The sequence below is a fragment of the Pelobates fuscus genome, chromosome 7, assembly GCF_036172605.1.
Source record: "Pelobates fuscus isolate aPelFus1 chromosome 7, aPelFus1.pri, whole genome shotgun sequence".
Lineage (NCBI taxonomy): Eukaryota > Metazoa > Chordata > Amphibia > Anura > Pelobatidae > Pelobates > Pelobates fuscus.
Window position 1 is genome coordinate 13,146,701 of NC_086323.1, and position 16,087 is coordinate 13,162,787.

Genomic DNA, 16,087 nt, shown 5'->3' on the forward strand with positions numbered 1-16,087 from the left:
AATAGTATAGTGGTTTAATAGTATAGTGGTTTAATAGTATAGTGGTTTAATAGTATAGTGGTTTAATAGTATAGTGGTTCCTTAGTATAGTGGTTTAATAGTATAGTGGTTTAATAGTATAGTGGTTTAATAGTATAGTGGTTTAACGGTATAGTGGTTTAATAGTATAGTGGTTTAATAGTATAGTGGTTTAATAGTATAGTGGATCCTTAGTATAGTGGTTTAATAGTATAGTGGTTTAATAGTATATTGGTTCCTTAGTAGAGTGGTTTAACAGTATAGTGGTTTAATAGTATAGTGGTTCCATAGTATAGTGGTTTAATAGTATAGTGGTTTAATAGTATAGTGGTTCCTTAGTATAGTGGTTTAATAGTATAGTGGTTTAATAGTATATTGGTTCCTTAGTATAGTGGTTTAATAGTATAGTGGTTTAATAGTATAGTGGTTTAATAGTATATTGGTTCCTTAGTATAGTGGTTTAATAGTATAGTGGTTGCTTAGTATAGTGGTTCCTTAGTATAGTGGTTTAATAGTATAGTGGTTTAATAGTATAGTGGTTTAATAGTATAGTGGTTCCTTAGTATAGTGGTTTAATAGTATAGTGGTTTAATAGTATAGTGGTTTAATAGTATAGTGGTTCCTTAGTATAGTGGTTCCTTAGTATAGTGGTTTAATAGTATAGTGGTTCCTTAGTATAGTGGTTCCTTAGTATAGTGGTTTAATAGTATAGTGGTTTAATAGTATAGTGGTTTAATAGTATAGTGGTTTAATAGTATAGTGGTTCCTTAGTATAGTGGTTCAATAGTATAGTGGTTTAATAGTATAGTGGTTTAATAGTATAGTGGTTCCTTAGTATAGTGGTTCCTTAGTATAGTGGTTCCTTAGTATAGTGGTTTAATAGTATATTGGTTCCTTAGTATAGTGGTTTAATAGTATAGTGGTTTAATAGTATAGTGGTTTAATAGTATAGTGGTTTAATAGTATAGTGGTTTAATAGTATAGTGGTTTAATAGTATATTGGTTCCTTAGTATAGTGGTTTAATAGTATAGTGGTTTAATAGTATAGTGGTTTAATAGTATAGTGGTTCCTTAGTATAGTGGTTCCTTAGTATAGTGGTTTAATAGTATAGTGGTTTAATAGTATAGTGGTTTAATAGTATAGTGGTTTAATAGTATAGTGGTTTAATAGTATAGTGGTTTAACGGTATAGTGGTTTAATAGTATAGTGGTTTAATAGTATAGTGGTTCCTTAGTATAGTGGTTTAATAGTATAGTGGTTTAATAGTATATTGGTTCCTTAGTAGAGTGGTTTAACAGTATAGTGGTTTAATAGTATAGTGGTTCCATAGTATAGTGGTTTAATAGTATAGTGGTTTAATAGTATAGTGGTTCCTTAGTATAGTGGTTTAATAGTATAGTGGTTTAATAGTATAGTGGTTTAATAGTATAGTGGTTCCTTAGTATAGTGGTTCCTTAGTATAGTGGTTTAATAGTATATTGGTTCCTTAGTATAGTGGTTTAATAGTATAGTGGTTTAATAGTATAGTGGTTTAATAGTATAGTGGTTTAATAGTATAGTGGTTCCTTAGTATAGTGGTTTAATAGTATAGTGGTTTAATAGTATATTGGTTCCTTAGTATAGTGGTTTAATAGTATAGTGGTTTAATAGTATAGTGGTTTAATAGTATAGTGGTTTAATAGTATAGTGGTTTAATAGTATAGTGGTTCCTTAGTATAGTGGTTTAATAGTATAGTGGTTTAATAGTATAGTGGTTTAATAGTATAGTGGTTTAATAGTATAGTGGTTCCTTAGTATAGTGGTTTAATAGTATAGTGGTTTAATAGTATAGTGGTTCCTTAGTATAGTGGTTTAATAGTATAGTGGTTTAATAGTATAGTGGTTTAATAGTATAGTGGTTCCTTAGTATAGTGGTTTAATAGTATAGTGGTTTAATAGTATAGTGGTTTAATAGTATAGTGGTTCCTTAGTATAGTGGTTTAATAGTATAGTGGTTTAATATTATAGTGGTTTAATAGTATAGTGGTTTAATAGTATAGTGGTTTAATAGTATAGTGGTTTAATAGTATAGTGGTTCCATAGTATAGTGGTTTAATAGTATAGTGGTTTAATAGTATAGTGGTTTAATAGTATAGTGGTTCCTTAGTATAGTGGTTTAATAGTATAGTGGTTTAATAGTATAGTGGTTTAATAGTATAGTGGTTTAATAGTATAGTGGTTCCTTAGTATAGTGGTTTAATAGTATAGTGGTTTAATAGTATAGTGGTTTAATAGTATAGTGGTTTAATAGTATAGTGGTTTAATAGTATAGTGGTTTAATAGTATAGTGGTTCCTTAGTATTGTGGTTTAATAGTATAGTGGTTTAATAGTATAGTGGTTTAATAGTATAGTGGTTTAATAGTATAGTGGTTCCTTAGTATAGTGGTTTAATAGTATAGTGGTTTAATAGTATAGTGGTTTAACAGTATAGTGGTTTAACAGTATAGTGGTTTAATAGTATAGTGGTTCCATAGTATAGTGGTTTAATAGTATAGTGGTTTAATAGTATAGTGGTTTAATAGTATAGTGGTTCCTTAGTATAGTGGTTTAATAGTATAGTGGTTTAATAGTATATTGGTTCCTTAGTATAGTGGTTTAATAGTATAGTGGTTTAATAGTATAGTGGTTTAATAGTATAGTGGTTCCTTAGTATAGTGGTTCCTTAGTATAGTGGTTCCTTAGTATAGTGGTTTAATAGTATAGTGGTTTAATAGTATAGTGGCTTAATAGTATAGTGGCTTAATAGTATAGTGGTTGCTTAGTATAGTGGTTCCTTAGTATAGTGGTTTAATAGTATAGTGGTTTAATAGTATAGTGGTTCCTTAGTATAGTGGTTTAATAGTATAGTGGTTCCTTAGTATAGTGGTTTAATAGTATAGTGGTTCCTTAGTATAGTGGTTTAATAGTATAGTGGTTTAATATTATAGTGGTTTAATAGTATAGTGGTTTAATAGTATAGTGGTTTAATAGTATAGTGGTTCCTTAGTATAGTGGTTCCTTAGTATAGTGGTTCCTTAGTATAGTGGTTTAATAGTATAGTGGTTTAATAGTATAGTGGTTTAATAGTATAGTGGTTTAATATTATAGTGGTTTAATAGTATAGTGGTTTAATAGTATAGTGGTTTAATAGTATAGTGGTTCCTTAGTATAGTGGTTTAATAGTATAGTGGTTTAATAGTATAGTGGTTTAATAGTATAGTGGTTCCTTAGTATAGTGGTTTAATAGTATAGTGGTTAAATAGTATAGTGGTTTAATAGTATAGTGGTTTAATAGTATAGTGGTTTAATAGTATAGTGGTTTAATAGTATAGTGGTTCCTTAGTATAGTGGTTTAATAGTATAGTGGTTTAATAGTATAGTGGTTCCTTAGTATAGTGGTTTAATAGTATAGTGGTTTAATAGTATAGTGGTTTAATAGTATAGTGGTTCCTTAGTATAGTGGTTTAATAGTATAGTGGTTTAATAGTATTTTGGTTCCTTAGTATAGTGGTTTAATAGTATAGTGGTTCCTTAGTATTGTGGTTTAATAGTATAGTGGTTTAATAGTATAGTGGTTTAATAGTATAGTGGTTTAATAGTATAGTGGTTCCTTAGTATAGTGGTTTAATAGTATAGTGGTATAGTGGTGTCAGTTTATTATTTCTTCGATAAGAATCTGCCAGCTTGCAGAGTGCCTTACGGCCTCCTACGCAAAGAGGTCAGAGAGATTTTGGTGATTTTATAGAGTTTGATAAAGATCCAAACACCATACTTTGCTGGGTTTCTTACTTATTGCTGGCTGATATTTAAGCTGACACCAATAATTCCATATTATTATTAATATTAATATTTATAAAGCGCCAACAAGTTCCGTATCGCCGTACAATGGGATGGGATGTGCACTGTAAAAATGATGACTGTATCCGTGTCACCTCTGCTCCTATCCGTGTCGGCTCTATCTTTTCCCCCTAGCAACGTCTTGGCTTATCTCCCCTCTGCGCTGTCGCGTACGATCGAGGCAGAATGTAAAAATGGCAAAGCCAGGGGTTCAGAAATGACTATATAATAAGGTCTAATGATATAACCAGAAAGGATCCATTTAACTTTTGCTAGTTTCCAGGTACTACGTGTATACGAGACCGACAGAAAGGCGCAGCTCCCACAAACTGAAACTGTGGTTTTAGCAGGTTCGTATTGTTTAGGCTCACTGTCCGTTGAATAGTGTTGTTGTGCAACAAGATAAGATCTTGATAGTTTCAATGAGAAAGGGAAGATTGGATCTTCTAAAAAACAATCCAACTTGCGCACCTGTCGGTTAGACTCAGGACTGAAACATTTTTAAGTTGATGAAAAGTAACCCTTTTTAAGGCAAAATATCTGGAACTAATATAACAAAATCAACAAGTCAGCCCTGTTAACAAAGCGGAGTTCAGGTATGGAAACATTACTCTGGGCAGTCCAGAAGAAAGTGCAAATTCAACCTCACAATGTTCTATTTAAGCTCGTCAGTTGGTGTTTGTGCCCACGCGTTTCTAGTTAATTTATACAGCAGTGGCTACATCACATCTTACCACAGTAACCGGGCATTTCATTGCTCACCAGCACATGAGAACACACACAGACACACACACACAAACACACACAGACAAACACAGACAAACACAGACAAACACAGACAAACACAGACACACACACACTAAGCAAATGTAAAAGAAAGTGATAGTTTATAAGGTTACATGTTTCAAGTTATTATTTGAATATGGTAAATTATTGTTAGATAACTTGTCACACTACATAATAAGCTGTAATGATACAATGAGTTGTAATATCACAATAAACTAATATAATAGGTTGTAATAATACATTGATCCGTAATAATACAGTAAGCTGTAATACAATGAGCTGTAATTATTCAGTGAGCTGAAATAACTCAGTGAGCTTTAATCAGTGAATTGTAATGATACAATGAGCTGTAATAATACAATGAGCTGTAATGATACAAGATGTTGTAATAATACAATAAGCTGTAATACAATGAACTGTAATGATACAGTGAGCCTTAATGATAGAATGAGCTGTAATAATACAATGAGCTGTAATGATACAGTGAGCTGTAATGATACAATGAGCTGTAATGATACAGTGAGCTGTAATGATACAGTGAGCTGTAATGATAGAATGAGCTGTAATAATACAATGAGCTGTAATGATACAGCGAGCTGTAATGATACAGCGAGCTGTAATGATATAGCGAGCTGTAATGATACAATGAGCTGTAATGATACAATGAGCTGTAATATTAAAATGAGCTGTAATATTAAAATGAGCTGTGTAACATGTGTAATCAGTGATCCCTTCCACTTCCAGTTCAGTCTCACACAGACACTAGAGGATCTGGGACAGCACTGAGTTTTAAACTCTATATAACCGCTCCTGCAGCTCTGCTATTAAGGCTAACTGGATGTCCCGGCGTAATACCCCAACACGCAGAGCTGGGCCTTAGAATGGCCGGACTTAATGTAGGACAGAGAATAAGCGTAGTCAGTAACGAGCTGAGGTGAGGGTAACGGAGAAACTGCCAAAACGAGAACTGGCCAGAGTCAGGTACATGGTAGGTAATCAGTCAGACAGGTAACAATACAGGAGAGGGTTAAAGATAAACGCAGAGTCAGAATGAAGCCCAAGATAATACAAGAGAACAAGGAGTGCACTAAAGGGTCCTGGGACAGAAACCACAATAGGGCACATTATATAGGACCAGGGGTGTTTAAATAACCTTATCTGTGATTGGTCCACGTCATGCCGGCGCCCCCAAACCACGCGCAGCTCCAACAGAGGATAAGTAACGCTACACTGGATAACAGAGCACGCTAGCCAAGGCTCTTGGTACTTACCCCTCCCCACCAGCCTATTTAAAGGGACACTATAGTCACCAGAACGTATATAGTTTCTATTGTCTGTCCCTGCAGTGGTAGCACTGTAAATACGGCATTTTCAGGGACATGGTAGTATTTATATTGCTGCCTAGTGGCACCTCTAGGTGCAGTTACTCAGATGGCCACTAGAGGTGCTTCCTAGTCCAGCGTCTCCACACTTAGAGATGCACTGATTCACTGTGTCTCTGTTTGGAGATTCTGATTGGTGTTGCACTGCATTTTGTATTATTGTCCTCGCTTTGTCTTTCATTTGTCCTGTCTCTGCACCCCATAACTCGGCTCACTTCCTGTAATACCGGATTTATCTCTTCTTGTTACTCTTACTATTTCATACCATTAAAATGTGTCTGTCCCTAGCTTCTCATAGAGGACACTGGGTTGGCGAATTGCAGTAACAGCTGCGCATGGACAGCATGTCATGAAACGTATTCAATTGGCCATCACTAACAAGAATGTTCATATTGCGCCGATAAGGATGCATTCCAGCTCAACTATAGAAACACGGTCAATAATAATTGCATAGTTTGCATCTTTTTTTTGCATTTAAATGTTTGTTTTTTAATTTAAAGTAAAAGCAGTTTTGTCAGGCGGTTGGAAGCTGCAGGCGTGAAAGTCTATCACACGCAGAGTTTTCCACCAGCTCTGCAAATCATGATATTTACAGCTCCCTTTTTAGACTCTGGTTTCACAAAAAAAATCTAACCACAAGTATGATTGCAGTGAGGATGAGAATGGCAGGCTAGTGAGACATTATTAACTCCTTCCATACATCGCTCCCTCACACTGACTTCACAGGCATTATTTTTATTATTTATATAGCGCTGTCAGATTCCGTAGCGCTGTACAATGGGACAGTAAATGTGTTATTAAACAAACTTTTGTTTATATAAAATAAATATTGTATATGTGAATTGTATTTTATTTTTTAATAAAGGGCAAAGAAGGTTTTAAAAAGTAACTTAAAAGGGACACTCCAAGCACCATAACCACTACAGCCCCTTGTATCAATACAATTAATTGTATTATTACAGATCATGGTATCATTACGTCTTATTATATAATTACAGCTCATTATATAATTACAGCTCATTATATTATTACAGCTTGTTGTGTCATTACAGCTCACTGCATTATTACAGCTCACTGCATTATTACAGCTCACTGCATTATTACAGCTCACTGCATTATTACAGCTCTGTGTATCATTACAACTTATTGTATTATTACAGCCCCTTGTATTATTACAGATCATGGTATAATTACAGCTTATTATATTATTACAGCTCATTGTATCATCACAACTCAACCACCAGGGAAATGTCCTCAGAAAGCATATTTGGATGTGCCTGTGCTGTATGAATTGCCCTTTGAGCATGTAAACAGGGCACTTAGGGTATTAATCCCACGGGCAGAGTACTTCAAAAGGACACTCAGGGCATAGAGCACACGGACAGAGCGCTTCAACAGGTCACTCAGGGCACAAAGCCCACCGATAGAGCCTTTTAACAGGGCACTGAGCCCACGGACAGTGCTCTATAACAGGGCACTGAGCCCACGGACAGAGCTCTATAACAGGGCACTGAGCCCACGGACAGAGCTCTATAACAGGGCACTGAGCCCACGGACAGAGCTCTATAACAGGGCACTGAGCCCACGGACAGAGCTCTATAACAGGGCACTGAGCCCACGGACAGAGCTCTATAACAGGGCACTGAGCCCACGGACAGAGCTCTATAACAGGGCACTGAGCCCACGGACAGAGCTCTATAACAGGGCACTGAGCCCACGGACAGAGCTCTATAACAGGGCACTGAGACCACGGACAGAGCTCTATAACAGGGCACTGAGCCCACGGACAGAGCTCTATAACAGGGCACTGAGCCCACGGACAGAGCTCTATAACAGGGCACTGAGCCCACGGACAGAGCTCTATAACAGGGCACTGAGCCCACGGACAGAGCTCTATAACAGGGCACTGAGCCCACGGACAGAGCTCTATAACAGGGCACTGAGCCCACAGACAGAGCTCTATAACAGGGCACTGAGCCCACGGACAGAGCTCTATAACAGGGCACTGATCCCACGGACAGAGCTCTATAACAGGGCACTGAGCCCACGGACAGAGCTCTATAACAGGGCACTGAGCCCACGGATAGAGCTCTATAACAGGGCACTGAGCCCATGGACAGAGCTCTATAACAGGGCACTGAGTCCACGGACAGAGCTCTATAACAGGGCACTGAGTCCACGGACAAAGCTCTATAACAGGGCACTGATCCCACGGACAAAGCTCTATAACAGGGCACTGATCCCACGGACAGAGCTCTATAACAGGGCACTGAGTCCACGGACAGAGCTCTATAACAGGGCACTGAGCCCACGGACAGTGCTCTATAACAGGGCACTGAGCCCACGGACAGAGCTCTATAACAGGGCACTGAGTCCACGGACAGAGCTCTATAACAGGGCACTGAGCCCACAGACAGAGCTCTATAACAGGGCACTGAGCCCACGGACAGAGCTCTATAACAGGGCACTGAGCCCACGGACAGAGCTCTATAACAGGGCACTGAGCCCACGGACAGAGCTCTATAACAGGGCACTGAGCCCACGGACAGAGCTCTATAACAGGGCACTGAGCCCACGGACAGAGCTCAATAACAGGGCACTGAGCCCATGGACAGAGCTCTATAACAGGGCACTGAGCCCACGGACAGAGCTCTATAACAGGGCACTGAGCCCACAGACAGAGCTCTATAACAGGGCACTGAGCCCACAGACAGAGCTCTATAACAGGGCACTGAGCCCACGGACAGAGCTCTATAACAGGGCACTGAGCCCACGGACAGAGCTCTATAACAGGGCACTGAGCCCACGGACAGAGCTCTATAACAGGGCACTGAGCCCACGGACAGAGCTCTATAACAGGGCACTGAGCCCACGGACAGAGCTCTATAACAGGGCACTGAGCCCACGGACAGAGCTCTATAACAGGGCACTGAGCCCACGGACAGAGCTCTATAACAGGGCACTGAGACCACGGACAGAGCTCTTTAATGGGGCACTTAAGGCATAGAGCCCGTGTGCATTCACACCAGACACATGACACATTCCTTTTTTAAATGGCGCTACACCCTTATCGCGTGGGTGGGCCCACTCCCTTGGGGACTTCAGCAGTCACGTAACTGCAAGACAGGTTGTTTCATCCCTCCTAGTGTTGGGAGATATTTTATTATTAAAGCTCATTAAACATTTCTGTAGTAGTTATGGTGCAGATAATATTGAAATGCTGTCCCTATGATCTGACATACCATTTGTTTAGTGGTAGGTTTTGTCAGCATTCAAATTCAGGCCTTTATCTTACCACCAAAGGGAGGGGGTCCGCCTGAATTACTGGAGGAAGAAAGGGGGTCCGCCCTGAATTTCTGGTGGAATGTCCACCAGAATTAATGCATGCCACACCAACTGCCAATCAAGAATGTCAGACCACTGAGGGCAGGCCCTGCAGGGGGCACTGATTCAGTACTCTTCTGCATTACCCTAGTGTCCTGAGTGCAGGCAACTGTCCCCGAAATCAGGTCACCAGGGAACAAATTCAGGAAGTTGAGACAGGACCCAAATATGGGCTGGGAGGCACGGATTAGGACAGCAATGTTAGGGGTGGTTTAACCCAGCACTCTCAGCCATTCTACCCCTTGGCCATCCAGATACTTATCTGGAATGTAATCATATGACATGTGCACTCATAATAAAATACAGACCTCCTCTTAGATTCTGATAAATAAAACAAACAAAAAAAAAGGGTGTGATTAGTACAGTGGTGTCCAATACACTTTACAGCAGTTTTAGTATTTTCATGAGAGATACTGTGGCTGATTCCTGAAATATAAACTCCCGTGAGACAGGAAGCTTGTGATATAAACCACAGGAGGGCTAGGACTGCTTTCAGACTCACTAGTGTGTGAGAGCTTACTACAGAAGCAGAAAATTCTGTAAATGTGCTGCAAATGTAGTAACTTCAAAAGGTTTCTAGTGTAGGGTTTTGCAAGTTTCAATTCATTATCTACATAATAAATTGAAAAGACTGTCAGCCCCATTGAGTGTCCCTTTAAATATTTAAAAACAGAGTTGGAAATGTTATCTCAAAAAAAGCTATTTTATTGTTTAAATGTAACATCTCACTACACACTGAACAAACCCTTGTGTGGGATTTTGACATCTTATAAAAAATAAGACTGTATGCACCATAACTACTGCAAATGATTGAAGTAATTATGGTGCATCGAGCCCACGAGCACCAGGTCCTGCATCAATGTTAAATAATTTCCTCACCGGTCAGCAGTGATGTTCAGTCTCAGGCAGACTGCAGCCCGGCCCCCAATAATGAAATGACAGAGCAGCGTTATGCTCCACTGAGTGCATCAGCTGAGTGCGCTAACCCTCTCAATGCCGCCAATCCGTGATATTGGTATGGTATGAGACAGGTTATAACTCACAATTAGTGATGTCCCGAACAGTTCGCTGGGAAACATAGCGTGTTCGCGGTCGCGAACACGCGCGATGTTCGGTCCGCCCCCTATTCTTCATGGAGGTGGGAGGGTCTGGGAGGGAGGGTCTGCTGCTGATTGGCTGGAATGTGTCTGCTGACTGTGAGGTACAGGGTCAAAGTTTACTCAATGATGACGAATAGGGGGCGAGCGTGAACACGCTATGTTCGCCAGCGAACGGTTCCCGGCGAACTGTTCGGGACATCACTACTCACAATATATTTCCGCTGCACGTGCAGCACAAACTAAACCGTTTAACAGTGATGCAAGACCCGGTGCCCATTGACTCAAGGCACCATAAGCACTTCAATCAGTTTAAGTGGTTATAGTACTTGCAGCGTTTCTTTAAAATCATTGTGTCGAGATTTGTAGAAATGAATATAATCGAAAATTGTTTCCATACTTACTGTTATTTTATTTTCCTGGCCAGTATACATGGCAGCGTCACGCTTACCCATATGTGATGCAGCCATATATGGCCAGGAAAATAGAAAATTGTTTCCATACTTAACCGTTATTTTATTTTCCTGGCTATTGTGCATGGCAGCATCACATATGGGTAAGCGTGATGCTGCCATGTATAATGGCCCAGGAAAATAAAATAAAATAAATAAAAAGTGCTTTGGCCAGTTGAGCCTGAATTCTGCAATTCAGTTTTTAATTCATTCCTATATCTCGCCATGTTGAGTTTGTTGTTCAATGTTCATAAGATATTTTTAGAATGAACAGAAATAGATTTACTACTATTAGCTTGTAACACTGTCGCCATGCATTAAATATAAATAGCTCCCGTCTCTATAAATGGACGGAAATTCAACCAATTTTCTAAATATATTTAACCCCTTAGGACCAAACTTCTGGAATAAAAGGGAATCATGACGTGTCAGACATGTCATGTGTCCTTAATCACTTTCAGGCATTTAGTTTTCCATAGAAACTAAATTGAATTTTAGAGAATTGTTTCCAAGTTACGGTGTTTTTTGAGCATAAATCCTTCTCTATACCATTTACGTCAATGCAAGGTCTGCCATTAGCTATTTACTGGTAAATGGAAAGCTTTCTACTGTAGTAATGTCTAGAATGCAAGGGATTTAAAGGGACACTCCACTGCCCAAATACACACAAAAAATAATCACTGTTTAGTGAATAAACGCCCAATGAAAGCATGCACGCATTTAAATACACATTATTTCATTGGGATATGTGTAAAAGCAGGACCTCTTGTCTACAGTCTTTGTAAGCTCTACCCTTTCTCAACATTAAAACTAAACCCGAATTCTGTATAAACACAACATGTAAATTTCTGGTACGAAATGCAAATCCATGTTCCCTGACGTAAGCAGTCATCAGTTGGTAAACGCAATCCAGAACAAATTATTTGCATTCCATACAGCAGGAAAAATGCAAAGCAGGAACCATTAAAGAAGGAAAAGAAATTAAAGGGACAGTGTGGGCACCCAGACCACTTCAGCTCATTAAAGTGGTGTGGGTGTAAACTCCCATCACCATTAAGCCTGCAGTGGTAATTATCTCAGTTTTTATAAACTGAGGGTTAACTCCTCCTCTACTGGTTGTCTACCACACAGCCACTAGAGGGACTTCTGGAATTGAAACAGACTTATGGTCATACTCTGCATGAGGACTTCCAGCGTCAGATTTTCTCCATAGGAAAGCATTGAATAAGGCTTTCCTATGGGGAGATCCTAATGCAAGTGTGGCCATTGCCGCGCATTAGTTCTCCTCCGCCGTTGTCCGACGGGGGAGGAGCAGAGCCGCGCCGAGGGACATCGGCGCTGGACCCAGGTAAGTGACTGAAAGGGGTTATTAAGGGAGGGAGCCTTCACAGAGAGGGAAGCTATAGTACCAGGAAAACAAGTTTGTTTTCCATGCACTATAGTTTCCCTTTAGCAGAACATCCATTTCAATAAATAGTACAGATAGAGGTTTGTAAGCAAGAACATTTCTGGGTTTTAAAACTCTCTGTAATGATAATGGTGCCCTACCATTATTTAGGTCCTGCAGGGCACCAATAGCCGCATGGTCAGCTACTGATTCTCCTTGCAGCCCCCACTCAGCTGAGCCATGATTTAAGGCTGGGAGGAGCGTGAGTGCTCTCCGTCACTAGGCGCAGTCCTGGATCAGCTGCGCTTAACTCTGTAAAGACACCTGGCCTCTCCCGCAGGAGGAGACCAGATGCTGTGCAGGGACCTGGCGGGATCCAGGTAAGTTGTCAGACCATTTCTAAAATGGCTTGACAAATTTCAATGGGAGGGTGCCAGGGCCCTACTAGCACCATAACCACTACACCAGGTTGTTCCTTTAATTCAAATCATCAAAAACAACTATCTTAAAAAATATACCTTTTCAGAAACACATTAACCCCTTAAGGACACATGACATGTGTGACATGTCATGATTCCCTTTTATTCCAGAAGTTTGGTCCTTAAGGGGTTAAAGGCTTACTCCAACTCCTTTAAATGGAATATATATATATATATATATATATATATATATATATATATATATATATATATTGGTCTTTAGTAATTAAAACAATATAAAATAAGTGTAAACTTATCTGTAATGTGACACAGGGCAAAGCCCCCTTTACTGGATTCGACGGCCTGTCCTACGTCCGGCATGCGAGCACTCTGGCCCGGGGAGGAAGGCAGTGGGGGGGCAGACAGCGGGAGTGGAAAAAATTAGCAGTATAAGGGGGCTGAGACTGAGGAGATGGTAAATAAATGAAGGGAGGGAGATCTGTCTATTGCCAGTGTGCTGTGCGCGGTGGCAATAGTAGATGTTTAGTAGATATACCCCAAATGAAAATGTGTATGTATTTTTTTTTCCATTGAGGGTATATCTAAAAAATGGCTTGCAAAACTGCAGATCTCTTATCTGCAGCCTTTGCAAGCCCCCCCCTTCTAACCCTCCCAGACTTTCTGTGACTGTCCAATCACAGACTTACCAATGCAACTCAATGAGAATTTTTTGCAATGCAGGTGCTCTGGGCAATGTTTAGTTTAGCGTCACAGAGCTAAACAAACCAGGAAGTAACAAGCCCTGGTGTCTGATTGACAGCCAGTGGGTGTAACCAGGTCAACCAACTTTGCATCTTCTACAATCCATAACCTATTGAAATTCCAAGTTAAAAGGCCATTAGGCCTGAATTTGTGGGAGGAGTTAAGGCCCCTACTTAAACCCCTAGCCCCTACTCACCTTTGCCGTGCAAGCTGATTGACCCCACCCACCTACACATTACATTTCACCTTGGTGGGCCCTCTTTTATTACAGGCTGACTCATATGTTGGTTTCGGCACACCTCAACCAACTTTGCATCTTCTACAATCCATAACCTATTGAAATTCCAAGCACAAATAAAGTTTTCAGAGCTTTCTCAAAGCTTTTCAGAGCAGAACTAAAGTTCTTCAGGGGTCTGGAGTGTCCCTTTAAGCCATTTTTTATTAACTTAAATCCATATTCCTGCCCCTCTGCTGACATTGCAATTTATTTAGGGAGTTATAGATTAGTAACATCGGGGGGGGGGCAGTGTTTGAGGTGTCTGCTACAGGCAGAGGTTGGAGGCTTCATGCAGTTTACAAGATGTGTAAAACGGTCTTGGCAAACATCAATATTTTGTTTGCCTGATATTAGTGTGATTTACCAGCCCGCCAGTGGCGTACCTGTCACGGTCGCAGGGGTCGCAGCTGCAACGGGCCCCTCACTGCAGGGGGCCCGGCTGCAGCCATGACTCCTGCGTCCGTGGGCCGCCTAGATGCCGCCCCCTCCGTGTTCCCTCTGTCATAGGGGGCCCAAAAGGTGGCCAGCTGGGCCCCCCTCGGGCGGCAGAGTTCCTGTCAGACGCGGCGAGGGAGCTGTGTTCTCTCTGCTCTGCTCTCTCGAACGCCGTTTGCTGATGCCGGAATATGACGTCATATTCTGCTCCCGGCATCAGTAGACAGCCCACGAGGGAGCAGAGCAGAGAGAACACAGCTCCCTCGCCGCGTCTGACAGGAACTCTGCCGCCCGCCTCTGTGTATGTGTGTGTGTACACACGTGTGTGTCTGAATGTGTATGTCTGATGGTGTATGTGTGTGTCTGAATGTGTATGTCTGATGGTGTATGTGTGTGTCTGAATGTGTATGTCTGATGGTGTATGTGTGTGTCTGAATGTGTATGTCTGATGGTGTATGTGTGTGTCTGAATGTGTATGTCTGATGGTGTATGTGTGTGTCTGAATGTGTATGTAAGTGTATGTGTCTCAGTGTGTGTGAGTGTATGTGTGTGTGTCTGTGAGTGTACGAGTGTATATATCTGAGTCTGTGTATATGAGTGTGTGTGTGTGTGTGTGTCTCTCTGTGAGTGTTTGTGTGTGTCTGTGAGTGTACGTGTGTATATGTCTGAGCATGTCTCTACATGTATGTATGTGTCTGTATGTGTTGGTGGGGGGGGGGGGGGGGGGGGCGTGTGGGGTAGGAGGTAGATGTAAGGGGGGCCCCCCAGGGCAATTTTCGCACCGGGGTCCTGTGGTTTCTAGTTACGCTTCTGCAGCCCGCCATTCATTCGGCCCCTCTCCTGTTCATGAAATACCAGAAAGGGAGCGAGAGAATCACACTCAGTCTCCCCATCAATTTACTTATTAATATGGCTCCTGGATTAGAGATTAGGAACTGATTTTCCTCTTGCAGCATATAATTGCTACATACTATAGTGTAGTAAAGCTGCACTGTGTATGAAGATAGGTTATGTATCATATCTGTGAAACATTAAATCCGGCGGACGTCCACGTTATCCCAAACTGGCTTGTAGGGAATATGGGCTTTATTTACTAAACAGTAAAATAAATTTATTATTTTACTGTTAGAAAATGCTTCCGAATCCATTCCCTAAACGTAGCTGCCTAGTGAATAAACTAAACCCATAACTAAATATTAATTGGAAAACTTTAGAATTGCCAAGGGGGGTCACAGTTTGGGCCATTCACTGACAATTAACACTCTAGTGAATAATCAGAAGAGATTTTCAAAACTACAATTCCCACCAACCATTGTCTAACTGCACGCTAGGCCAGCATGATGGGAGTTGCAGGGCACAGTTATTGGGATGCAGACAGCAAGGCTCACTCACCTGAACTGAGGGTTGTCAATGAGGCCACTGAGTGCAGCTGGGAGGCAGGAGGGGCTGCCCTGCACTAAGGCTGAGTCTGATGGTTTAGTAGGGGACTGAGCCATGATGGAGGATGTCTAAATCAGCCCAGGTCCTAGATTATATCAGCCTGTGAGGGCCCAGGCAATCAAGAATAATTACTTACTATCTGCCTGCTAGTAGTCCCTTTTACCCCCTGTGTTAATTTCCTTTTGTCCCTATACCCCCAGTGCTAATTGCCCCCTGTCCCTCTACTCCCAGTGCTAATTGCCCCCTGTCTCTCTACTCCCAGTGCTAATTGCCCCCTGTCTCTCTACTCCCAGTGCTAATTGCCCCCTGTCTCTCTACTCCCAGTGCCAATTGCCCCCTGTCCCTCTACTCCCAGTGCTAATTGCCCCCTGTCACTCTTCCCCAGTTCTAA

At 40.9% G+C, this 16,087-nt stretch overlaps 1 protein-coding gene across 1 annotated transcript in view; it reads right to left on the reverse strand.

The window, feature by feature from the left end:
- The window catches only part of BTBD19 (BTB domain containing 19), a 70,215-nt gene extending 54,128 nt beyond the window's left edge, over window positions 1-16,087 (reverse strand). The window contains exon 1 of the mRNA XM_063427709.1: window positions 15,649-16,087. Coding sequence (XP_063283779.1) covers window positions 15,649-15,752 — 104 coding nt within the window. The 5' untranslated portion in view covers window positions 15,753-16,087. The remainder of the gene's footprint in view (window positions 1-15,648) is intronic.